We start from the raw sequence: 27,957 nt of genomic DNA on the forward strand, positions 1-27,957 counted from the left end.
ATTTCTGATTGCAAATGATCAAATTCCCAAACAATAATGTCCATGAATATTGAGGGTGTAGTGTATTTGGATCAGATGATTAACATCATCAGCAAAGAACTATTTGTAAGGGGGCTGAGGGGGAGGAAGATTTCAAAACGAAAAATAACAATTATATGTGATATCATTATTGTCTCCATTGCCATCTGGACTGCTGATGGTAACAATCAACAACATATGGGAGCAGTTGAGTCAGAGATCGATGCCTTGTTCACAAACAACACAATCCATTTATTAGACAATTTAACTTACAAAACATTCTACAGTCACGAAGGGTTGAAGTCCTTTTATACTTTGGCACATATTCTTCAAAGAAGAAGAGGAAACAAAAATAGTTTCCATTTGCTGACTGGATGCTGCATTATAAGTCCAGTTGTGGACCAGGAAAAGATGTCCAATGAATGCAGATTAAAATGTCTGAAGTTTCTCTCAACGAAGAATTTCTTTCAGAAGATACATCGGCAAAAGATGAAGATGGAACCTTGCGGAAAGCATCCCAACGAGGGACACAGCCTTGTGGGATGCCACGGCAAAGAACCAAGTGGCCTGGGCTTAAATACCTTTTTGTCTCGCAAATTGTCATTTTATTGGTTATTAATCCCTCTTCTCAGTCCCAGATTGGTCTTTCTCTGTTACTAGGTGAATTGGACCAGATCAATTCCCAAGAAGGACGATTGTTTATGAATACAATTCGACACTGTCTTTCATTCAGTGTTGAACAAACCTTGTACCTTAACTAACATTTTCTTTTTTGTTCATCTTGTCTTATAGAAAATTTAATTTGCTAATTTTTCTCTTTTTTTTTGCTTGGTTTTAATATTAAAATAATTTTATTTTTCTCCTTTTCCATTATAATTTAGTTCCCTTAATTTTAATTAATCGCAAAGATCAAGACTTGTTTTTGTTTGGATTTTTGATTAAAAAAAAGTTTTTCATCCCAGCCCAGGGCCTCACATATTAACGAAATTTCTATCATCAACAAGAAAGGAAAACCAATCAAATATATTTTGTGACTATTTTTTTTAATTATACATATATAAATTTTTATATTTCCTCTTAAAAGAAGTCTGTACAGACTACAATAATTAAAAAATTTTTATAACATCTTAAACATCAATTTAAATTGAAATGCTATTTTAGATTAATTTCAGTTTAAAATTAGCATTTAGGGATACAAATAATATATGTATAACTGAAATAATATATCACTGGTCAGACTTGCTTTCAAGAAGTTTATTCTCTAAATACTCAATTCTACCTAATTTTATACTTTTTATATAAAATTCTATTTTATAGGCATTATAAAGACTTACATCTCATTTAATACTATATACATAAGGATAATAAAGAGCTGTTCTAATTTACTTCAATTTTAATAGAAAGTATTATGTAAAAATATTATTATGGGATATACAATTAAATTCAACAAATTAATGACAAAGAAAATTATAAAACTAAAGCCAACCAATGATGTATGTCATTGGGCTAGATAACAGCTATAATACTAATAAATTAATAAAACAGCATTGGTTGGCTTATAGTTTTATAATCCAACCAATCACTAAACATCACTAAAACTAAACATTATAGTTTTATAATGTATTGGGTTTTAGTGATGTTTTTTGTTTAAAGAAAATTATATTACTTATTTTTAACCTCTCTAGAATTCACATAGAAAATATTTTCTAAAATATACAAAAGCATGCAAAAAATTAAAATTCAGTACAATTATATAAATCTGTATTAACCCAAACAAAGAATTAATTAAAAAACTAAATAAAATAAAGAATGTATCAATAACATTAAAATTTAAAATAAAAAGTGTGTGAGATTTTGGAAAAGAATAATTTTTAATTTTTTACCTGTACCAAAAGCATCCCAGAGCTCTTGTATTTGACCATTTGCATGAACAACACATTTTTCTGTGCTGTTAGATGAAGCTTTAGATACACAAAAAATATGGGGAAGTTCTTCAATTGCTCTTAGCAAAATATGTTCACATGTAAAAGTTCTACGACACAAATATGATATTTTTACTAATTCAGCTTTGATAAAATCTAAAGAAACTTCTTCTTCTATATTTAAAATGTTAACTAAAAATTCATAAAGTTCTAATTTCGCCAACATATAATTAAGTGTTGTTAAAATTTCGATTATAAATGAACCTGAAAGATAAAATCAATATATTAATTGTTTTGTAAGATTATTCAAAAATATGCTTATTAAATTCAATTGTATTATTAAAAAATTTTAAATATACAAAATAAAATGTAAATTATAACAGTATCCTACACTAATAATAAGTTATAATAGTATTTAAAATTAATGTTTTATTCTTTATTATAAACTAAAAATGCTTATATGACAAATTATATTACACTCTCACTAACTTATTAACCTAAACTCTGTTTACTCTGAACAATTTAGTGAAAAACAAAATTTTTTGTTTTCCACTAAAAGTTTCAGCAAAAAACAAAGTTACAGATTTTTTAAAAACAACAAATTTGTAAAATTAATATGTAGGCTTGCTATATATGTACTGTACCAAATACAATGTAAACATTTTTTAAATAGGAAATGATCCCAAAATCTTTGTGCAGTTTTATTCTTCAATAATTAAAGACCTACAGATATTCAAACTATGCAATAAATAATAATTGAGAACATAACTTTTGAAGTATGTTATGTTATGTTATAATTTTATAATAATTAATTTATTTTACAGTCCTCAATAACTTATCACATCATCAAAAAAAAAAAAAAAAATGTAATTTTTACCTCTACAATTTAACACTAGGATCAAATAAGTTATTGTTCTTCACCGGCAAAACTTGACTATAGCATCAATTCTGTGTGTTAACAAAGAATATAATCCTTTTTCCAAGGTGCCACTACAAAACACTATGACATGAATGTCACTAACTTGAAAGTAGCTAATGAATAGCCAATATTTTTAAAAAATTAAAATTTAACTATAAATAGAAATATTCACTATTTGTGCATAGTTAATATGTACAAGAATTTGCACATATATCTTTATGAAAATTTCACTACTTAAAATAGCATCATCACTATGCCATAAAACTCATTTTTGATAACTTCTCACCTTCTCAATCCACATTAAGTCAAGTTTGTGAGACACTACTGTATTTTATTTACAGATCCTGTTAGTGCCTCCAAATGGATGACAAAGAAAATGTAAACTGCATACAATAAAATCGCTTATTAAAGCCAACCACTCCATAACTTAAGAAAACTGGTCATCTCAACAGGTAATCTGACTAAATCCAAATAAAGCATAGCTTTCCATTTTACATCTATGCCTTTGTTAAAGGTATTTTCATGTTTGCAAATCTGTCACAAGCAATGTTTTTCCATTAGCACACCTTTTTTTTGTTAAGTATCCCAAAACATGCAGCTTATAAAATGTTGTATCATATATAAGGAAGTACACAACTGTTACAAGAGAAATATGTACTTTAACGGCAGAATCTTGCTTTGAAACCAAAATATATTAAATTTTTAAAACATTATGCAGAAAAATGTAAAATGTGACATGTGCACATGCAACATTTTCCTTTACACAGAATGCTTTATCATTTTCCAAAGTATCTTGTGACTCAATCTTTTGAGGCAGAGTCATTCCTACACCTTTAACTGAAATCAGTCATTTCAACCAATCAACTTCAATTTAGGAGTTTCCGTTTTTACGTGTTTTTCTGAAAACACTACTTTGGCACTTGCAGCATTATTTGATGCAAGTCTTCAAATATTAAATTTGTAATATTTGAGTTTTATACATACTATTGTTGTCTAAATTATAATTTTTGTTTTGTAGTCAGGAAGTCCAATATTGGCATTTATGGTTTAATAACATTTCTAATACTTTATGCAAGGTTATTTTCTATGACATTTTTGGCTTTTAAAATTGTCTGATTTTCTATTCCATTTCTTTTGGTGGAAAAATGGTGTAATAAAATATTTTATGATATAAATATTTTGTCTGTTTAGAGTTATTGTCTAAAGACAACTTTATCTCTTAATTTTTTTATTACATGTTCATCATATAATTTGTATTAATATTAAAATATTCATGAAGTTACTGTTCTAATGTATGATTTTACATATATAAAATTATTACTAAGCCTTTGAAATCCTATTGTCAGCAAGAATATAATGTACAAACTTCTTGAGAAGTATCACTAGGGCTATTTTTCAGCTGGAACACACTTGTACTCCATATCTAAAGATAACATTAAGAAGTATCTGTGGCCAGTACTTAGTGCTGGAAGTTGATCAATAAAAATAATTCTACATATATGCATATCAATAGTGCTTTTCTTTTAAAAAAGAGCACTCGCTATCATTTCTTGAGAAGTTTCATATTTAACCTGTCATGGAACATAGCTAGCCTTTCTGACCATGTTTGTATTTTGTTGTTGCTTTCGTAAATCCAAATAGTGTACACTCACCTTTTCAGTACCTTTCTATTGACTTGTCCAGTGACTTTTCGTGCTGTTTTTGTAACCATCATGTTTTTTTGTTGTTGAGTAAATGGCTTTTTGTTAATTAACACCTGGTGTTTTCAACTATGAGCAAACTTATCGCATACACTTGTTTCACAGTAAACTTAATGCTTTTTTATTGTGTTACAGTAAGACCATGCTTAACACGTGGGATGCGTTCCTAGACAACAAAGAGCTAAGCGAAACAGCATTAAACGAGGTCATTTTAACATAGAGTAAATAGGGATAGGGGAACATGCAACCAAAAATAAACAAATTTTACTTTAATTTTAAGTTATTTTTATATTAATTTGTATAATAATATATGTTAAATAAGACAAACATATGCATACAAAAACGTAAAGTTCGTTTTTTGTGATGAAGGACCCTGACTTGAAGATCACATCCAAAACACCTCGTTTTGCTTTTGCCCTCCTTTCAAAATCTGGATCATTCGCTACAATTTGATCAATGATTTTGGTTATGTTACCAAACTTTTACTAAAGAAATCTGTAGAGAAATTTTTTGGGTTCTTCGTTTTCAGAATTTCTATTTTCCAGTTCCACATGTTCTGCCAGTTCTTGAAAGTCGTTGTTGGTAAGGCTCTCACCAGAAAACCTGTTGTAACTCCTCAATATCCTGCTCATCTATATCTCCTAGTCTTGCTATATCAATTAGGTTGAGTTTGGTCAACCTAACGATACAGTGATAGGCTCTTCTCATCGAGAATTCTTGGATACCTTCAGCCATAACGTCTTCCACACTTTGTTCATGCATTTATCGGTTAATTCTTGCCAAGCAAAGTCGATATTTCCTATGGCATTCATGATGTTATATTTCTTCCAAAATTGCAAACAAACAAACATAGATTTAAAGAAAGCACACCTTTTTGCCACCTTTTGTTGATTGGTTTGTGTTTGTAAATAATCGTATTATATACAAATCAATAAAATGCCACAATAATTTAAGTCAATGTAAATTTTGAGCTTTTTTTAAGCTTCAAGCAGACTGCTTTATATCAAATCAGCGTTAAGTGAGGCAGCGTTAAGCAGGGTCTTACTGTATATTTGTATTCTTTATATATTATTTTTTGTTTTGATGAGTAGGAAACTTCATCAGTAATTTAATAATATATTAATATATACTTTTATTTAAAATTTTTGTAATACAGGGTATCCCTAAAGTCTGGACACACAGGAAATCTCATTAACTATAATTTTTCCCTCCACAGATTAAGTATGGCTTTTAGAAAGAAGAAAGAACTGGACTTGTTCTTCATCGGGATCACATCAACTGACCATGTGTATAGACGTGGTCTCCTCATTCACCTGACCTTAGTACCCTTGGCTACCTTTTCTGAAAATGATGGAAATCATCTTGATGTTGTTTAATATTCCAATTGAATAAAATGTTGTTAATAAATTTCATTTCTTTAAAATATGTATTTTTGCCTGTATGTCCGGACTTTAGAGACACCCTGTATAGCAGTGGCATGCAGTGACATGTGATGATAGGGAAGCTGTGCTGGTCCTGGATAGAAGCAGTGGAAGTGTTATACGATATTTTGGTGCATAACATCCACGAGCTAAACCATGTGAGGTTGGTGCTCGAAAGTGCATGAGTGAATGCCTGTAGTTTGGCTGTTTTACACCATTCAAATATTTTGGCCATGGAAGCTGGCCCATATTTGACAATACAGCAACTCCATTGGGAATATGCATATACAAATTTATATTTGAATATACAATAGCAATCTTATTACTGTTTTTCACATGTAGTATAGAAATTTAGGTTAAATTTCAGATGCGTATACTGTCATGGCGGCAGTCCTGACTGACTCCTCTCAGAGGGAAGCTGCCGGCAGGCCGTCTTGTGCCAAACGTTACTAGTTATTGATTCATGGTTGTTCTTGAACACATGTATCAATAACTAGTATGAAGTGCCACCATGATAGTATACGTATCTAAAATTTGACCATGTATTTATATTTTACAAAATACAAGAAAAGCAGCACATACACAGTTTCCATGGATGGCACACCACTACTGTATAATTTATATCATTCCTGTGTTTATGGTTTTTGTTTTAAAAACAATAACTTTTTTCTATTTTTCACTCAAAAATACCAAGTGTTTCAACACTTGTCCCCCAGTGTATATATACAATACATATATAAAGTAATGTCTATTCAAAGTTTTAGTATTTTTCCCATTTGATGTTTTAATAACACATTTCAATCAATTTTTAATGAAAAATTTCTCTCTGTTTATGATACGTCTACTAGAGAGGTGTCTTAAGAGAGCAAAATTAGAAAAAAAGTCCCATGTATAAAAGATGGACTTTTACCTGAATTTTTTATAATAAAAATATACAATAGAATAATAAGACTTACCAACCGTGGCACAATCGTCGTACTTTTTATTATATTTATCTGGAATGTTACTGGAACAGTTAATAAAAATCTTCTCGTCAACAAGAACACAGTCTGAAAACTTCTCAATGATTGTCGCTACACACATTCTACATTTAAAATAACGTAAATGTTTCTCTTTTCCTAAACTTTCGAATTTTGTTTCCGCTAGTTTTAAGAATGTTTTTACAGATAAACAGTCTTTAAAAACGAGTTGTTCTCGAAGAAAACCATAAATGTCTAACTCCTCACGTTTTCTTTCGAAACACATTTTCAGTCCACAGATTAAACTAAAATGAGTAACATTCGAAAATGAAAAGAGCGATTAACTGAACTAAATAAGAAATCGAAACACCTGGGATCGCTTTCCTGGGATCATCTATATACCTTGCTTTCCAGTAAGGAATGATCTGAACATGTGATAACACACGCCGAACTAAGGTGCGAGCGTTAGTTCTAAATTATGCCGCTACGGCGAACAGCGCCAATGGTTGCAACTGGATTTGAATTAAACTAAATTAAATATCTACTAATGTGAGGCAGATAATAGTAAGGGCTTATCATACAGTGATAATAAGCAAAAACATTTAGGAATCAAAGTAGAACATTTAATAAAACAAAAAGGGGTGTACAGTAAAAATGACTACATAAGTATAAAAATATAAATTTTACGTTTTATCAGTGGCGTATGTCATTGGAAGCGGTGGAAGCGCCGCTTTCCTTGTATTTTCTAAAAAATAAATATATATTGTGCGATTATTTTCATATTTTAACGTGTGAAATCCGGAATTTTTACCGAATTTTCCGATTAATATCCCGCAGTTTCCTAAACCTCCAATTAACTTTTCTTTTAAAATCTAAACGAAAATCTAACTTAAAAAAAAAGGAAAATTCCAATCTCCCCTTTCGTTCAAAGTAAACATCCGTCCATTTCGAAACTAATCCCACATTCCAACTCCAAAGTTGATAGTTAGCATGGGCCCGGGGACAACTTTGACCCATCCGCGTACCTTTTACCTCACAACAATTGGTCACACTACCATTCTCCCACGACGAAATTATAAAAGCCGCTTGCTTCCTCCTCTCGGGGAGTCGTTCATCAGCCGCCAACCATAATTTCCTAAGAATATTATATCCAATTGAATAATATATCCTATTGAATACTGTATCCTATTTTTATATATTGTGTCCTGAGAATTCATTGTCCTTATCCTGCCAGTTCGGACCCATCTGGATATCATAATCATTTTCCTCAAGGATAATTTAAAGACATAAAGAGGTATGGAACAAATTTTTGTGAACTCTCTCTCGGTCCTTCGCGTTTTAGGGACTCAGATTTTTCCCTTTGAAATTAGTTATTGTAATATCTATGTAGCTATTAAATCGTTGTTATCTAGTTAAATTGGTGTCCTCTTTTACTCGTATATCGCCTGTCATCTTAAAGTAATACACGTTACGGAAATCCTCAAAGGATATACTTAACAGACGAAAAAAATCGGATATAACTGGCTGGATCGAACATAGTAATTTACAAAACTTATTAACATATTTCCCAACGTATAAAGAATTATTTTTATTTAAAGGTGGATAGATAGAAAAAAATATCACGGTTAATCCTCAAAGGATTTCCGTAACGTGTATAACAGCCTAAAATTTAATCCTCCCTCCGCCACTCGACCCGAAACATTAAATCCCGTTACAGCGGGAAAAGGGATAAACTTTAATCCATCCTGACAGTGAGAAGGTTTACCTTTTTATACTCGCGGTCCACCTAATATTTCATAATTTTTTGTGACCCCCATTTTTTTAAATAATAATTTATATTTGTTAAATTATCTATAATAAATTGATTTTTTATTATTGCTTTATTTTTAAAATTCCAAGCATTAATAGTTTCTTAGAATTACTTTGGAATAAAAGAAGTAAATACTGCGGTGTAAGTAGCATATTTGCATTTATTTCTTTTGTACTAACAAAGTTGTATGTAGGAAGAAATAAGAAATAAATAAAAAAACTAAATATGAAAACTTTATCTTTCTTATTTCACTTTTTAATACGATATTCGGTTATACATCAATTTTTTTTTATTATATTCTGAAGGAAATTTAGCATAATTTGGTGGCCTCCTAGCAAACTTCTTATGGATCCCCAGGGGGCCGCGGCCCCCTGCTAAGAAACACTGGCCTAGACCATCACTGACGCGCAATTGACTGATTGCCCATGGATGTCGGCTTCTTACAGAAACACAGCTTCCCTATCATCAAATGTCACGGCACGCCATTGGTAGATTTATAAGTTAACTCAACCGATAAGAATTTACTGGTACGTTTTTACGATAGTTCTCTTTAGTTGACAAGAGTTTTAAAAAATCCATTAAAATATTTGATATTTTTATTCCGCTCTCCGATTTCATATTACTCACGGATTTCAATGTTAAACCAGTGATATTACGATTTCGTATGTCCCATTTATAAGGGGATGTAGGAAAAAAACGTGTACAATTCTTGTACAATGTTAAAAAGTTAACTGTTACTTTGGTAGCATCATTTACAACTAAATTTAATGAATGAGGGATGTTGTATACAAATGTGATGATGGTGGTGGTGTAGAATGTTTTCGTTTAGACAGTCAACAAGAACACAGTACACGCTTCCTTTCTAACAATAACAACACAAAAAATCACTTTAATATCTCCAAATCAGCGAGTGACTCTCTGGCACTCCACCATTTTTTGATAGTTACAATACTGGACCAGCCACACAGCTACTCACTTTTGTTAGCTCCGTGGTCAGTACACGCTCTGACTCTACACACCCCTAACTAGGCGGGACAATCTCCCCCACACTCCCGGGGACACCGTCACCTCACCCACCCGACACGTGTGACCAAGCTGTGGACTGTTCATCACCACCTTCCGACATCCACACACCTGACACATGTCTCACACATGTTACACTGAACTTAACAAGGGAGATGCACGAGGTACAAAAAAAACTCTAGAATTTATTTTCCTTAAATTTATGATTTATGTATCCGTTGTCATAAAAATTTCTTTCCACTTTTTTCCCGAGACTACAAATATTCGAGTACAAAGTAACCGGTTTCGACTTATTTCTACTTAAGAAGTAGTTAAATAATTAAGCGATTAGGCAATTGGAGGCATAAACAAAACCCTGATGAAAGAGCCGAAATTTTACTTAAACAAAAGCTTAACCGAACCAATCTCTAGCCGAGTGGCTAGAGATTGGTTCGGTTTTACAGCGGGGACTGATTTCTTCGTAATATTAGTAACAAGTAAAATGGCAAAACCGTATTTAGGACAAGACCATGTCTCGGAGACTCACTACTAAGCGGAATCACTTTGACGCTCAAGGCGTCAAAGTGATTTCCGCTTAGTAGTGAGTCTCATTCTCATTCACCAATCTTCTTTGATGTCGCTGCTTTTGGGCGCGATCGTTCAAACTTCGCCGGCCACGACCACGAGGTCATTCATGATGCATTTTCGATTAAATTAACCTATCAAATTTCGAAATTTCTCTCCGTTGCGTTTCTGCCCGGGTTGAATTTTTGTCGATGCGTAACGAAAATTTCCCGTTTTTGAAAAAATAATCGTGGCTTTTGTATCATCCGAAATTATTATTTTTTTAACAATCCACGAAAATTTTTTTTACGAGTGTTATTTCACTATTTAATTTAATAGTGAAATAACACTCGTAAAAAAAGGTTTTTCGTGGATTGTTATTATTCAACGCAGTGCTAAGTGGTGGAAGTCGTTTATATTATTTTTTTATTTTGCACAAACAATATACAGTTTAATTAATTAATCCGATTATAACGTCATCGGATGTAACGACAACCCTAATATAACGCCAAATTTTTCTCGGTCCCACGATTTTACTATACTAGATAATGTTAAAAAACCTATTTGTAACGACACCCTGTTTTAATGTCGTATTTGAAGCACTCCCAAATTTACAAAATTAGATTACAAATTTTATTTAACATAGAAGAAACTACGTGTTCAGTCCTAAGGTCAGAGTTCATTTCCTAGAATGACTGTGGGTGGTACTCTCCCCCACCTGACTTCGGTGGAATGAGGTCAAGGACTATATACTACAAGCACAGATCCCTCTAGGCTGCAACTATGCAGACGCGAGCGAGCGAGAATATGTGGCGAGAAGAGGCGAGTCGCGATAAATATCAAAACCTGTCAGATATGTGCGAGAACCAGAAATTCGCTCCCGCTAGCGTTATTTCTCGCTTCTCGTTTGTGTATGGTTTTCCTTTGCGAAAACTAAATCTCTCGCAACCTCTCGCTCGCTCTAAATTCGCGTCTGCATAGTCGCACCCCTATTGTACAATGTTAGCCAGGAATGCGAAGTTAGTGACGTCAGCACAAGACCTAACAAAGACGAGATCGAATGACGTCAAAGCGATTCTGGTCGTTCATAACGATCTCGTCTTTGTTATTGACGTCACGATTCTATTTGGTTGATTATACATGTTCGGGTTATCTGCGCGCGCAACACGGTATAGAATATTAACCAATGAAATTGTAAAATTTTCGAAAGTGCGGAGTATGTAATCATAGATCACGTGGCAAGGAAAGCTCGTGTTCAAATAATGCATGTAATTTTTCGACGAAGTAATTATTTTTTTTAAAATGTTTTATAACGTTTTTAGATTGTAATGTCAATTTGTCTCTTTTAACAAATTAAAATTTTAATAACCTAAGTTAGAAAAGCGTGAGTTCTTAGATATTTTTCGAAATATTGCGATCTAATTTCTTCTTAACTATCTAAGTAAGATTAACGTCATATTCGACAGTTCAGTAATTGATGTAGGATAATTAAAAAAACAAAACAAAATTGGAATCAGTGACGTTTCCGAGTAGGTGCTGGAAAAAAATCAGGATTTTCTCTCTCGAAATATTCTTTCCCGAGATAGAGAACGTTCTCTAATACGATTGTACAGCGCGAGTAGCATCCAATCGTCCATATTGGATATAACGAATCGAGGCGAAAGACGAAAGAACGACCGAAAGACAACTATCCGCTCGTCTCTGATAAACGAGAGAATCGAAGAGAGAAAAAGTTGTCCAGAATCGCGTNCGTGTTTAGTTTTCGCTTTTAATATTCGTCCAATTTTGTGATTAACGAAGTGATTTATTTTAATATTTCTGTAATTGTTTTATTTGACTAAGTTTTTTATAAGGTAAGATGATTTAAATATAAGTCATTAAATATTTAAAGCTATATTTTTATGTTAGGTGAAGAACAAAATGCCGGGTACTAGGTGTGCTGTGTATGGTTGCAATAATAACCTTCTTGCAGTAAAAGCTAAAGGAGAAAGTGTAACGTTTCATGTGTTTCCTAGACAAAAAGACTTAATTTCTAAAAGAATTAGGTCTGAATGGATTAATCGTTGCAAAAGGAGCGATAAATTTAATCCAGATACAAGTAGAATATGTTCTGTTCATTTTGTTCAAAGTGATTATGAAAGAGATTTACAACATGAATTGTTGGGTAAGTCATAAGTACAGTTCATTCATACTTGTTTTGGCACGTGAATGTTTAATTTGCATGTTTTAGTATAAAACTGCAGAATATTTTCTATTTCAGGTTTACCAGATAGAAAGATTCTGAAGAAAACAGCTATCCCCACATTAAATCTTCCGGATAGAATGAACCCAACAGTTACGGAACAAGAAAGAAATTCAAAAAGAAAACAAAAAGAAGTTAATGATCTTTTGACAAATGATGATAACAATAGTAACAATCTTCAAGATGAATATCATTACAAAATTAAATATAAGAAGCTGTTAGAAGAATATAATGTTTTAAAATCACAATATGAAAAATTGAAAGAAGATCATAAGAAAAGAATAAAAGTATCAAACGATTTATTACGATATTACAAAAGAAGTATCTATCGTCCAAATCTACAAAAATCAAACCAGATAACTACAGATTTGTTGACACAGGTCTTTAAAAAAAAATCAAATTTCATTACTATCAAAGAAGAAAAAACGAGTTAACTGGAACACAGAAGATATGTCTATAGCCTTAACATTAACGTATTACAGCAAAAAATGCTACATATATTTAAAAAATAAACTACATTATCCTTTGCCATGTGTATCGTCTTTGAAAAAATGGGCATTTCAAGTAAATTTACGAGAAGGAATATTGAAAGATGTCTTATTAATGTTGAAATTGGCTGGAGAAAATTTTACACCTTTTGAAAAAACAGTGGTGCTTTCATTTGATGAAGTGAAAATTAAGGCAGCTGAAGAGTATGGCGTCTGTACAGATGAAGTTCTAGGACCTTACAATCAAATCAACTCGTCAGGATAAGAGGATGGCAGTGATGTGATAAGTTTCTATGAAATCTTTCATGTTTTGCAAAAATCTTCTTGTGTGTCATTCTGTTATGTTCTAATATTTAATAATTTCATTCTTAAATCTATTTTTATTCCACATGAAAGATACAAATTAAATTAACTAATATTTCTATATAGTTTTTAATAATCTAGTGTTCATGTTATTAAATTTATAAATAACAACTTCAGAACATTAAAATTTAACACTTTAATAACAAATTAGGATAAAACAAAAGTGTTTTCTTCCTTATTCCAGGAAACCATATTCAAATGCTAAAATAATAATTCTAGTTTTTCATACAGAATCCTTCAAATGCAAATATACTGTATTTTTTCATTAAACTGTAAAAATTACAAAATTTTAATTAAATATTGTAACAATATAGGCAATATTAACAATCCATATTTTACTTTTAGTCATAGTGAAGTTGAATTTCATTTTATGCATATAAATTTATATAAAATATTAAAATTATTTCATCAACACTAAAATTCAAAAACCATAACATTTTTTGGAAAAATTAAATTTTATCAATTTGGATTATCTCTTCAATCTGCAAATTTTTATACTTGTATTTAAAAAACTGATTATTATTTAAGAAAAGCCAATATCTAAATTATTATAGAAGTAACAATACAAATATTTACATGGTAAAACTGGACAGTACTTGTAAGAATAAGTTCCACAAAATATTTAATAATGATGATATTCTTTCTTGAAAGAATCCAAAAATTAACTGCACAGAAATATTTTTTTTAACAATATAAACTCTAAATATTGAAAATTTAACATTCCTTATTTTAGAATTCAAACATTAATATATTATTATAAATAATTGATCTTATATATAAAACTATATTTGATACATACGATCTCTATTTTTACTATCACATAAATATCACAGATCATTATCTTGCATTTACTAAAATAGATTAATCAGAAATATAATAAAATTAAATTTTTTTCTCTGAATTATATGAAATTTTTATAGCCATTTTTATCCTCAAGGAAAACTGCATATCTTTCAACATTGTGATTAATGTTTGAAACAAATTAAACTTTTAATTACATTTTCATTATGAATTAGAATTTGAATCTTATTCATCAAAATCAATTTTTACATAGCTTGCATAGTAGTAGTATCATGTATTATTGTAAAATTCTATAAATATTCTTAGATGTAAAGTTATTACGACATGATTTTGGGGAATAACCAGATTCAAATATATATTAATTTTATACATACATTTAGTTATTAAATTCTGTGAATATTGTTATTATTATAAAACTTTCCAGTAATACATAAAAAATATTTAGTAATTTGTTGTTTTTAATGAACTTTTTCAAAAGATTTGTTAAGTTTTCAGAATCATTTCAATCTAACTTGACTTTTTCACACTTTGGATTCAAGTCCCTAATAGGAAAATCCTTGTATTGTTTTTCATATAATAATTTAATATTATCCCAAGCACATCTTGAAGTAATGGCACAAGAAACATTAGTAGGTCTTCTTCCAATCCAGACAAGAATTGCCTTCCAGTTATCTTCTATCACTCCAGGCTCTTCTATTGCAATAAAATTTAAATGCCTGTTTTCCAAATTATATAAATTTTTTACATGTTTACCATGTTCATATACAATATCAGCAATAATCCACACAGTTTTACCATCATCTGTTTCAATGTAACCTTCAGATTCTGTAAAAACAGACAGTGTTCCACAACTTGTCAGAACAGTAAAAATTCCTTTTTTAAGATCATCATTTTGATCATATGTTGTTTCTGGCACTACAATATCAGAATTACAATCATCATTTATCTGTAGTGGTTGTTTTTTAATATTTAAAATAGCACTTTCATATTTTTCTTTTAACTCAAAGATTTCAGATTCATCCATACTGTTGTCTGTGTCATTTCTGTTACTTTCACTTTCTTTACATTTTTTATCAAAATCAAGTTTTGTATTTTCTTCTGAATAAATTGTAATATCTGATTTTGTACTTTCTGTTGGTTCTGATTTAATGGATGAATTTTCACTGCTGACTGAACTTGCGGCATTACTATTGACTGATGATACTTCTGAGGGAGATGATGATAACTTAGCATTTACTGATGGTGATGGTGAATATGATGATTCTACATGAATACAAATTTATTATTATTATAAAAATGATAATATTTAGCAATACATAATAGTTTAAAAAACCAAAATTTCACTTGTTATATTTTTTTGCCCTTTGCTTTTCAACTCATTATAAAAATATTGGAACAAATAGAACTAATTAAATATTTCAGACAATAGGGGGCGTGACTTTACCGTGAGCGCTGCTGGTGACTTTGTTTCTACACCTCGACGTAAATCTAGAATTTAGTGTATTTTTTCAATTTTATTATCTGAATTAACCAAAAGTGTTTAATACTAATAAGAAATAACCAAGTTCGAGGAAAATTAATAATTAATAAGTATGCAACGTTCACCAAAAAAACGTGGTAGACCGCCAACTAATAGAAGCAAACCGGAAAGCAAAAAGACGCAACCAGGTACATCTAATTTCAAGCTTATAACGGACTACAACTTATCAATGGATAAAGAATTACAGGAATCGTCTACGGCAAACANTTATTATTATAAAACTTTCCAGTAATACATAAAAAATATTTAGTAATTTGTTGTTTTTAATGAACTTTTTCAAAAGATTTGTTAAGTTTTCAGAATCATTTCAATCTAACTTGACTTTTTCACACTTTGGATTCAAGTCCCTAATAGGAAAATCCTTGTATTGTTTTTCATATAATAATTTAATATTATCCCAAGCACATCTTGAAGTAATGGCACAAGAAACATTAGTAGGTCTTCTTCCAATCCAGACAAGAATTGCCTTCCAGTTATCTTCTATCACTCCAGGCTCTTCTATTGCAATAAAATTTAAATGCCTGTTTTCCAAATTATATAAATTTTTTACATGTTTACCATGTTCATATACAATATCAGCAATAATCCACACAGTTTTACCATCATCTGTTTCAATGTAACCTTCAGATTCTGTAAAAACAGACAGTGTTCCACAACTTGTCAGAACAGTAAAAATTCCTTTTTTAAGATCATCATTTTGATCATATGTTGTTTCTGGCACTACAATATCAGAATTACAATCATCATTTATCTGTAGTGGTTGTTTTTTAATATTTAAAATAGCACTTTCATATTTTTCTTTTAACTCAAAGATTTCAGATTCATCCATACTGTTGTCTGTGTCATTTCTGTTACTTTCACTTTCTTTACATTTTTTATCAAAATCAAGTTTTGTATTTTCTTCTGAATAAATTGTAATATCTGATTTTGTACTTTCTGTTGGTTCTGATTTAATGGATGAATTTTCACTGCTGACTGAACTTGCGGCATTACTATTGACTGATGATACTTCTGAGGGAGATGATGATAACTTAGCATTTACTGATGGTGATGGTGAATATGATGATTCTACATGAATACAAATTTATTATTATTATAAAAATGATAATATTTAGCAATACATAATAGTTTAAAAAACCAAAATTTCACTTGTTATATTTTTTTGCCCTTTGCTTTTCAACTCATTATAAAAATATTGGAACAAATAGAACTAATTAAATATTTCAGACAATATAACTGATAAAATTTGAATCTATTTTTTAATAATAAATTTAAACAGCTTTCCTGTATCTTTTCTCATCCCCTTCATTTCTATCTACTGAACATAATTACTAAATTATTAATTGTATAATGCATTCCTACAACAAAATGAGAAGTCATTGCAAAATTCATAGTCTTAATTTATAACACTAATAATTTTCTATATGATTTTTGCATACAATACCAAATGATACATCTAACCTTTGATTTATGTGGAATCAATCTATCAACCCTTGCTCCTAACCTGTAAATTCTGCTTACCATGAGATGAGTGAATCATCTGTATGGTAAATAGAAGTTGAGGGTTTGAATCCTGTTCTGGGTCAATCTTTTCTTTCAGAATATTCTAAATTAATTTTTTAAATATTAAATTTAATACAAGATGGCAACTTAATCACCTATCTTTAGTCCAAATTACACAATATCTACATATTTGGTTAGCCCAATAATGAATCTGCTGTTATAATTTAATTATCATTAATAATTATTTTGTTTGAGTATTTCTGGAGTTTTCTCAGACCTTAATGCTTGTTAATATATATATATATATATATATTAACAATTTGCTTAATATAAAATCAGTACTGATAATATGTGCAAATAACTAATAATATATGAATGACCTTGTAGACCATAACAGCCTGAAATGACTAAGAAGGGGATGTAACAAGTGCAAGAAATTTTAGAAAGAATAATTTTTCCAACATCTGTAACTAGCAATTTAATCAGAATCTGAATCATTTGGATCATCAGAATTTGAAAAATTTGGATAATCTTTTCTTTACTCTCTTGAGTAGATTCTGTTTCAATGAGTTGGAAATTTTCAATTCTCTTGAAGAAATGATCCTAAAAATTCATGTATACTGTAATTAAAAAAAACATTAATATGACAAAATCATCTTTCATGCTTTGAATTCTGCAACTGTGAAAAACTGAACACACAATGTTGTATGTATGGTGGTTTAATCACAAATACAAATGATTGGTGATTTAATTTCATGTTTCTTTTGATTTTTTGAAATTAGATAAAGTGAGATCATATATAATAAGGGGTACTTTAATATATAAAAGTAACAAATTTACTTCATTAATGAGCTATATTCAAATAAAATTTTTATAAACTTAATTTTAATATACAGCTTGCAAAAGGGTAATCAATGAAAATTTACCTGAAAGACTTGTAAAGTTATCCTTTGGTGTATTGTCATTTTCAGTGTTTTTGTTAGAACACTTAAAATAAATTAAATTCTTATCACTTAAATAAAACACGTCAGAATACTTTTGGATGATTTCAAGTACAGTGTCTTCTGTAATTGAATAGTTTAGGCATAAATTGGGTTCTAATAAAAACAAATCATTGGGCTTTATGCAATAGCTGATAGAAAGAATATGAACCATTGCACAATATAAATGGACTTCTGACAGTATTTTTCTACAGGATCTGCTAGCATAAACTAAAAAATTTTCTAGAAAATAAAAACAACAAATAGATTAATTTTAAATATTCAAATAAAATAGAATACAGTAATACCCCGACTTACACGAACCTGGAGTTACGCGATGTTCAAATCTCGCCGATTTGTCTTTTGTTTGAGCGCCACGAACTCTTGATTACTCACTCCCCCCATACTATTGTTCAGCTTACATGTTCGGATGTGTTGCGCGGAATCCACACATAGCTACAATTTATTTTGTGTTATTTATTTCTGTGTTTGTTATATCTACGGAGACTTGAGAGACTCTACTACGCCATCCAAACGAAGTAGAACTAATTCTTCATCAAACAAGAAAAGAAAAACTTTATCTTTGGAATGTAAAGTTAACATTGGGTATGTTCGTAAAGTCAAATGAGTTAAGCGAGAATGAAGTCATCGTTATTCCTATTTCATTAGACTTTTCGAACGATTCGTTACTAACGCGCTTAACTCGTTTGACTTTACGAATGTACCCATTATTAAAGACTTCAATACAAAAATGAAAATTTGTGAATTGGCAAAGAAGTTTGATCTACTGGAATTGTCGGTCAGAACAATTATAAAAGGCAAAGAAAAAATTCTTGAAGCTGTGAAAAATGCTCAATCTTTAAATTCATGCATCATTCATAAACGTCACAGTATTATCGCTGAGATGGAAACAATGTTAAAATTATGGCGTAATAATCAAGTAAATGTGAAAAATTATAAAATAATATAGGCCTAATTTGTTATACATATGTATTATCTAAGACTTTATTAAACATTTTTTTCTAAATTATTGTTTTCTTTAGTCTCCGGCCCCAATTAAAAATTATTTGTATGTATTTATATGCGAAATTATACCCCGACTTATGCGAATTTGACTTACGCGGTTACCGCTCGGTCCCACCTATTGCGTAAGTTCGGGGTATTACTGTATTCATTATTTTTAATTATATATAGCTATTTCTATGAGGGGCATCCAGAAAATAAAGAACATTTGCACATAGCACTGTGCAGATAAATTACTGCCATTGATTCAAAGTCAATTTATTCCCTGAAGTGTTAGCTTAGCATATGTAGAGTTTTGATAATGGCAGGCTTATTGTTACTGTTTTGTCAAGGGTTAAAATACAAAAATCCTGCCAAATGTGAAATGTGAAACATTATTATTTTTCTAAACATGTAAAGAGTTCATTCTATAGAAATTCATAAACAAATCATGGAAGTCTAAGGTGATCACATTACGCACAAAGCAAATGTAAGCGAAAGGAGTTTAATGTTTAATCAAGATAGATAATGTGCAATCACATTCTACTGCAGTCATTCAAGCTGTAATTCAGAACTTTGGCTGGAATGTTTCAACTATCTGCCATACAGACCAGTGGCATGCCATCCATGGAAGCTGTGGAAGCTCTGTTACCCTTGTATTTTCTAAAATATAAATACATATTGTGCAATTATTTTCATATTTTAATGTACTTTGAATTAATTAAAATTAATATTTTATTATAACCACATTAATGTGAAAAACAATGATAATGTGAGAAGCCGGAGGTACCTGCTTAAAGGTGCCACTTACTCGGCCTATTCCATGAGAATAGTCTCTGTGTTTCGAATCTTTGGATCCGATCCTAAACAGGATTTTGACCGGGAGGGCTTTTTTAATATTAAAGAGGATATAGACGGCGAAGCCTTTATCCAACGTCAGAATTCCTGTGACACCAGTTAATCAAATTTGGATACGTGGATTAACACGCGTGAGGGGTCAGATTCAGAGATCTCGGAGACATTAGGTTAAATAATAATAAAAGGAATTTAATTAACATATATATGTTAATTAAATTCCTTTTGTATATGACTTTATATGACTATACAAAGATGGAGTTACAAATAAATGAGACACAATAAATTTGACTTAAACTATATATATATCGAGAGAGAGAGCTCACAATTTCATAGTAAACATACAACCTGTTAGTTGTTCTTCCTTTCCTCTGTATGTGACGTATTTATCTTGCTCCTGGAGTTCTCTGCCTTCTGTTCATGGAGAGATCCACTTAACTGAGAATATTTGTCTATGGAAGTAAGCCTTTAGTATACGGTATTTGCTCATAGCATAGGGCGTTGGCCTTTAGGAGCTTGCATGGATTTCGTCTGAATACTCGGGGACCTGTTGACGAACTCCCCAATGACGGTGTGGAGCAAATATGGGAGACGTCTCTCCTCGATGAGATTTTCTGACGAACTCCCTGAATTCAGCTAAACTTCGCTGATATCTTCCCATTTACGACCAATCATCGTATTTGGATTTTCCCACATGGACGGATGGGAAGGGGTAGAGATGAGGGGTAAACAGTTCCCATCGAAGCGATATTTTTCACAGATGAGGGAAAAACAGAGGATATTCTAACTTCCGTGAAAGGAAGTGACTCTCTTAGCTGTTTTCCCACGCTAGAAAACGTTATTTTTCTCACTCAAACGAAAGAATATTTTTCATTATTATTTTAAATTTGTGATTTAAATTGTTATTTAGACCCAGGGGCTATTCGGATCTCACAATAAGATTGCTATTGTATATTCGAATATAAATTGCTATATGCATATTCCCAATGGAAATGCTGTATTGTTGAATATGGGATAACTTACATGGCCAAGATATCTGAATCGTGTAAAGCAGCCAGATTACAGGCATTCGCGCATGTGCTTTACTGAGCACCAACCTCAAGCGGTTTAGTTGGTGGATGCTATCCACCAAAATATTGTATAGTGTTTCCAATGATTCTATCCATTAGCCACTGGTAGGAAGCCAAGTGCATTGTTTTAAGATTTAAAAAGTAACAAAGATTTTATGTTATTTTTATGTATGTTTCTTTACAAAGCTTTATTNTTATGTATCTTATTACAAATTTCTATACTACATGTGAGAAAAATGATAAGATTGCTATTGTATATTTGAATATAAATTCGTATATGCATATTCCCAACAGAAGCTCTGTATTGTCAAATATGGGACAGCTTCCAGGGCAAAAATATTTGAACAGTGTAAAACAGCCAGATTATAGGCATTTGCGCATGCACTTTACAGAGCACCAACCTCAGGTGGTTTAGCTGGTGGAAGCTACACACCAAAACACTTCCAATGATTCTATCCAAAACGGCTCTGGGCTGTTAGCTGCCTGCCTGTTAGATATTTGGCTGCCCTTGTCCCATTATGTGAATCGCGAGTAGATTTATAACTTAACCCAACCGATAGGAGTTTACTGGTATGTTTTTATGATAATTCTGTAAAGTTGACAGGAGTTTCAAAAAAATCCATTAAAATATTTGATATATTTATTCTGCTCTCCCATCTTGTATTACTTACAGATTTCAATGTTAAACTAGTGATATTATGATTTAGTATGTCCCATCTATAAGGGGATACAGAAAAATACGTGTACAATTCTTGTACAATGTTAAAAAATTAACTGTTACTTTGACAACTAAATTTAATGAATGAGACGCACAAGGTACAAAAAAAAAAAAAAAAAGCTCTAGAATTTTTTTTCCTTAAATTTACGATTTATGTATCCGTTGTCATAAAAATTTGTCTTTCCACTTCTTTCCCAAGACTACAAATATTCAAGTACAAAGTAACCAGTTTCAATTTATTTCTATTTACACAAGTAGTTATGTAATTAAGAGATTATGGAATTAGGGACATAAATAAAACCCTGCTGAAAGAGCCGGAATTTTACTTAAAAGCTTAACTGAATCAATCCATAGCCAAGTACAGTGGGGACTGATTTCTTCATAATATTAGATGTAATAAATACAGAAATTTTTCCAGTTCAATGAGAGTGACTGAAAAGTTATAAATTTTGGAAATTTCCATAGACACCACCTGGTCGTAAAATGAATTATTTAGAAAAAAAATGACGGACAATCTATTAACATTAGTAAATAATATAAAATAAATATTGAAAATTATGATGAGACAGTTATGGCTAATAGATATATTATATCTAAATTAATAGATGTTATATGTTTTTTATCAAAGCAAGAATTGGCATTTAGAGGGTATAGAGAATCTACTGAATCTAATAACAGAGGTAATTATATTGAACTTGTTTATTTATTAAGTATGCCAGATAAATAATCTATTAAAAATACATTTAGAGAAGTCTATGGTTTTTACTAGCTTATCGAACAAATGAATACAAATAGACCCTAGAGGGCCTAGACCATCACTGATGTGCAATTAACTGATTGCCCCTGAAAGTTGGCTTCTTACAGAAACATAGCTTCCCTTTCATCAAATGTTGCACGCCACTGGTGAATTTAGAAAAACAAGAGTTAAATTTTATTATTAAAAATTTAAAAACATATTATTGATTATTAATGAATATAGACTGCTTTTTATGACTTGTAAACCAAAGCAAAATATTTAATAAAATTGATATTATTTCAATTTGACTTCAATTACAGAAATAAAATTTTAAACTAAGTTAGTGAAATGTTTGATTTACTAATTATTCAGTTGTTTACAATATAAATTTATACTTTATATTTATATAATAGAAAGGTATTCCAATTAATAGGTATAAAAATACCTTTATATTAATTAAATTATCAACAACCATGAGGCAGATAATAGTGAGGGCTTATCAGACCAATGATGGGCACAAACGTTCAGAAATCAAAGTGAAAATGTTCAATAAACACAAAAATGATGATTATGAGTATGGAAACAAAAAAACTCAAAATGCATTTTGGACTATTTTCTCATCACTTGGTATTAACTAAAGGTTTTAGTATATTTAAAATTATACAAGGTAAAGATAAACCTAAAACTATGCCTAAAGCTATACAATATAAAAGATCTATTGTATAGCTTTAGGCATAGTTTTAAGTTTACCTTGTATAATTTTAAATATACTAAAACCTTTAGTTAATACCAAGTGATGAGGCACTATTTTCTATTAGAAAATAGTCCAAAATGCATTTTGGGTTTTTTTGTTTCCATATTTATGTCATCATTTTTGTATTTATTAAACATTTTCACTTTGATTCCTGAGCATTGGTGCCCATCATTGGTCTGATAAGCTCACATTATTATCTGCCTCATGGTTATTGATAATTTAATTAATATAATTATACCAAGGGCTAGAAGCAAACTTTTGTAATAATTTCGATAAAAATACTTATTAATTGGAATACCTTTTATAGGTATAATTTTTATACCTATTCATAATTAATAGGTATAAAAATATCTATTAATTATTAGAAATATTATTATTAATAGAAATTACCTAAACAGCAAATACAAATTACTTTTCAGATTATAATTACACTGACAGAAATGAGAAATGTTACACCATGGACACATTTAATGATTTTTATGATAGTCTATAGCAGTGTTTTTCAACCTTTTTTATCTCAGGGCACACTTGAACCTATACAGTCGACCCCCTATAACATGGTAGATACATTCCATTCTTTATGAATCCATTTTGTACAAGTCCTTGCCAATCACAGCCCGACACTTGTGAAGTTTATGGACTAAGGCTGTTTGAAAGGTTTTCTTCCATAAAATTAATCAATTCCTAGACTAATTTGACTCAACATTTCCAAAACACGTATATTTTTTTGGGAATAATCCGTATGAACTATGCTATAAACAAAAAATTGTAGGATTACTTACCGAGTGTGCACCATTTGAAGCTGCCATTGCTTAAGCTTGTTTTCGTTGCGGAGCAGCGCACCAAACCACGGCCGCGATTTCTGATAAGTTATTTTTCTGCGAAAACTTCGTTGAACTTTGGAGACATCATTAATATAAATAATTTTTATGGGCGTTGAATAAGAAATGTTTCTTTCACAAGAAATGTATAAAATTAGTGCTGTATTAGACTTATGGTACCTAATTTAAATACTGTACAGACGATAGTAAACTCAACTTACTCGCCTAAACTCTCCATAGCGTGGCGCTGGACGGCGGAAAGTATATNCCTGCCAGAGTATGGCCAAGTTATCCGGACTGCCAGGTTATCAAGTGCTGAGTTTTCGAGACTCTACTGTATTAATAATTTTAAATACTGTATTATGAAAAACAATTCTCCCAAGTGAGTTTTAATTCTTTAAATTAAGTAAATTTTATAGAGAATTTTTTTATATATCTAAATTACATAGTGAATATTTGTATTCGTGTCCAGACTATATTGGCAAGTCACTCTTAGACACAAAAAATAATATAATTAATGACGATCTGAACAAAGATGTACTAAAAGAATTATATGATTTAATATCATTAATTTTTACGGTACCATCTATGAGTGCATCTGTTGAGTGCAGTTTTTCAACCATGAAGCGTATTCATGCATTTGCTAGGAAGACTCAGTCAGAGGAAAGATTATTGCACTAGTGTTACTTTCAATAGAAAAAGAGCTTTTAAATACTTTGATGGAATCAATGACCAGCGATTTTTATGATAAAGTAATTAATGACTTTGTGGAAAAAATTTCCGAATAGAGAAATTAGAGTTAATTTTTTTTAGAGTTAGTTTATAAAAAATAATAAAAACAAGTTCTTATATCTTTGTTTTGTGTCAATTATCTATTTTAGAATTAAAATAAATAAACTGTTTATTTTTGTCATTTCCAGTATTTGTTTAAAATTTTTATGGAAACACAGCTTCCCTATCATCAAATGTCACAGCACACCAGGTTGCCATGACATTTGATGGTAGAGAAAGAAGACTTTCACCTCTATCTCCAAGTTGAAAGAGTTTTTGGAGTGGATTTGGAATGTTTTGCAATGGATGAGAAGTGAAAGAAATGTCACTAACTGGCTGAAAGAATTGGTAGTGGAAGTCTATGACAAAGGAATCCAAAAATTAATGTCACACTATGACAAATGCATGACTATATAGAAAAGCAACTGGTTTTCTACTAATGACTTAATAAAACTTTTTCCTTTCATTATTGTTTTTTTTTTCTTTTTTTGGTATGTTTGGTATGTTTTTATAATAATTCTGTAAAGTTGACAGGAGTTTCAAAAAAATCCAAACGTTCTTTATTTTCTGAATGCCCCTCATATGTCATATACTAAAATTTTTTTATGTAGTAAGTTCTTGACTTATGTGAATTTGAATTACATAGATTTGTACACATGTTGTGATATTTTGATTTACAATTATCAAAAGCATTTATCCAGTAATATTTTGAAACAAACGTATGAGATCCGACCTCAGAATAAGCTCAAAATTGTTCATTTCCCCCAAAATTTTCGACGTATTTAAAATAAATTTGTCGCCTCCTCGTTAAAATAACATTGTCAGAAAAAAGAATCAAATATCGATCGCAACTTATAACTTTCATCGTTCATATAAACATTCAACCCTTGAACAATGACATTCCTCTGCTACAAGACAAAAAGTTTATAGTTAAAGTCCGAATTCGTCATTTTGTTTTGGTCCCGGGAACAACTTGACCTCCACACCTGCAGGACCAACTCTATCTCACACAATGGGAGATCATCTGACTGATTTTCCCCAGTCCGAAGCTATAAAAGCGACTTCTTTCCCCCTCCTCGGGGAGTCTGACATCTACGGTGTAGAAGGATTAATTAAGTTGCCGGGAAACTAACTTTGTGCGTCGAACTGTGTGCCTCGATCACCGACAAAAAAAGGACTAAATTTTTCCCGCCTACGTGGAAGTAAACTAGAGGTATGAAACAATTAATGTAAACTCTCTCTCTGCGAGTTAGGAGCTATTGAACTAAATTCACTTCCCCGATGTTAGATTTTTGTATTCTTTAAATTTTTTTTCTTTTCGTTTATCTAATAAATTGTTGTTCTCATTGTTAAATGGTGTTGTCTACTCGTATATCGCCTACGCCACGTCGACGACCCCTCTCACCTCCTCCACTCAACCTGACAAAAAGTATCCCGACCCTTCGGGACCGTATACGAAACTAGCCATCTTGACAAGTGAGCAGGTTTAACGACCTGTCGCCGAAAAGGGAGAGTAGACGGTTCCCGACCTCCCCGGCAGTTCACACATGGTTAAAATTGAGAAAATAAAAAGTTATTACTTTTTCAATGTTTTCTTTTTACAAGCAGATGATTTACCTATCCTCTGAAACAAATATATTGTATTTAGTCACCATTTGACTTAGATAGTTTTTCAACTTTCACAAGAAACCTTAAAATGAACTAACCACAAAGTGAGAATTTACTGCATTTAATTAGGTGAATTTCAGTGGTGTGCAGTCATTGGAAGCGGTGGAAGCGCCACTTCCCTTGTATTTTCTAAAAAATAAATACATATTGTGCGATTATTTTCATATTTTAATGTATTTTTGATTAATTAATTAAAATTAATATTTTATTATAACCACGTTATGTATCTTATTACAAATTTCTATACTACATGTGAGAAAAATGATAAGATTGCTATTGTATATTTGAATATAAATTCGTATATGCATATTCCCAACAGAAGCTCTGTATTGTCAAATATGGGACAGCTTCCAGGGCAAAAATATTTGAACAGTGTAAAACAGCCAGATTATAGGCATTTGCGCATGCACTTTACAGAGCACCAACCTCAGGTGGTTTAGCTGGTGGAAGCTACACACCAAAACACTTCCAATGATTCTATCCAAAACGGCTCTGGGCTGTTAGCTGCCTGCCTGTTAGATATTTGGCTGCCCTTGTCCCATTATGTGAATCGCGAGTAGATTTATAACTTAACCCAACCGATAGGAGTTTACTGGTATGTTTTTATGATAATTCTGTAAAGTTGACAGGAGTTTCAAAAAAATCCATTAAAATATTTGATATATTTATTCTGCTCTCCCATCTTGTATTACTTACAGATTTCAATGTTAAACTAGTGATATTATGATTTAGTATGTCCCATCTATAAGGGGATACAGAAAAATACGTGTACAATTCTTGTACAATGTTAAAAAATTAACTGTTACTTTGACAACTAAATTTAATGAATGAGACGCACAAGGTACAAAAAAAAAAAAAAGCTCTAGAATTTATTTTCCTTAAATTTACGATTTATGTATCCGTTGTCATAAAAATTTGTCTTTCCACTTCTTTCCCAAGACTACAAATATTCAAGTACAAAGTAACCAGTTTCAATTTATTTCTATTTACACAAGTAGTTATGTAATTAAGAGATTATGGAATTAGGGACATAAATAAAACCCTGCTGAAAGAGCCGGAATTTTACTTAAAAGCTTAACTGAATCAATCCATAGCCAAGTACAGTGGGGACTGATTTCTTCATAATATTAGATGTAATAAATACAGAAATTTTTCCAGTTCAATGAGAGTGACTGAAAAGTTATAAATTTTGGAAATTTCCATAGACACCACCTGGTCGTAAAATGAATTATTTAGAAAAAAAATGACGGACAATCTATTAACATTAGTAAATAATATAAAATAAATATTGAAAATTATGATGAGACAGTTATGGCTAATAGATATATTA

General features: G+C 30.9%; 3 protein-coding genes across 12 annotated transcripts in view; 1 reads left to right on the forward strand and 2 right to left on the reverse strand.

The window, feature by feature from the left end:
• Positions 1-1,848: 1,848 nt before the first annotated feature.
• Positions 1,849-7,580, reverse strand: LOC111623674. The gene is made up of 2 exons (XM_023366343.1): positions 6,937-7,580; positions 1,849-2,204 (listed from the first exon to the last, which is right to left on the reverse strand). Exons 1-2 carry the CDS (start codon positions 7,223-7,225, stop codon positions 1,849-1,851), a joined length of 645 nt encoding a protein of 214 aa, XP_023222111.1. The 5' UTR covers positions 7,226-7,580.
• A 487-nt stretch (positions 7,581-8,067) lies between these two features.
• On the forward strand, positions 8,068-13,001 carry LOC111623657. 6 transcript variants are annotated; one of them, XM_023366325.1, is made up of 4 exons: positions 8,069-8,233; positions 9,055-9,276; positions 12,224-12,479; positions 12,576-13,001. In XM_023366325.1, the coding sequence occupies exons 3-4, from the start codon at positions 12,236-12,238 to the stop codon at positions 12,989-12,991; spliced, it is 660 nt and encodes a 219-aa protein (XP_023222093.1). In that variant the 5' UTR covers positions 8,069-8,233; positions 9,055-9,276; positions 12,224-12,235; the 3' UTR covers positions 12,992-13,001. The 6 variants fall into 6 exon arrangements, with proteins under 6 accessions (XP_023222095.1, XP_023222093.1, XP_023222091.1 ...); XM_023366327.1 differs by lacking the exon at positions 9,055-9,276 and having other exon boundaries at positions 8,068-8,233; XM_023366323.1 differs by lacking the exons at positions 8,069-8,233; positions 9,055-9,276 and adding an exon at positions 11,534-11,599.
• A 2,962-nt stretch (positions 13,002-15,963) lies between these two features.
• LOC111623655 overlaps positions 15,964-27,957 on the reverse strand; it is a 28,221-nt gene continuing 16,227 nt past the window's right edge. For 4 of the 5 annotated variants that reach the window (XM_023366314.1, XM_023366315.1, XM_023366316.1 and 1 more), the window contains 2 exons: positions 18,179-18,475; positions 15,964-16,817 (listed from right to left, as the gene is read on the reverse strand). In XM_023366314.1, the coding sequence (XP_023222082.1) occupies positions 16,057-16,817; positions 18,179-18,475 (1,058 nt within the window). In that variant the 3' untranslated portion in view covers positions 15,964-16,056. The remainder of the gene's footprint in view (positions 16,818-18,178; positions 18,476-27,957) is intronic. The other variant, XM_023366319.1, reaches the window with a different exon arrangement.

This window comes from Centruroides sculpturatus, unplaced genomic scaffold, assembly GCF_000671375.1.
Source record: "Centruroides sculpturatus isolate CEXI.00-Female unplaced genomic scaffold, Cexi_2.0 scaffold176, whole genome shotgun sequence".
NCBI lineage: Eukaryota > Metazoa > Arthropoda > Arachnida > Scorpiones > Buthidae > Centruroides > Centruroides sculpturatus.

Excerpts from the sequence above, each read along its gene's own strand:
- LOC111623674 (XM_023366343.1), bottom strand. The coding sequence starts at position 7,225 with ATGTGTTTCGAAAGAAAACGTGAGGAGTTAGACATTTATGGTTTTCTT. Across the intron at positions 2,205-6,936 it reads CGACGATTGTGCCACGGTTG|GTTCATTTATAATCGAAATT; the intron begins GTAAGTCTTATT and ends TTTATCTTTCAG.
- LOC111623657 (XM_023366322.1), top strand. Across the intron at positions 12,480-12,575 it reads TTTACAACATGAATTGTTGG|GTTTACCAGATAGAAAGATT; the intron begins GTAAGTCATAAG and ends TTTCTATTTCAG.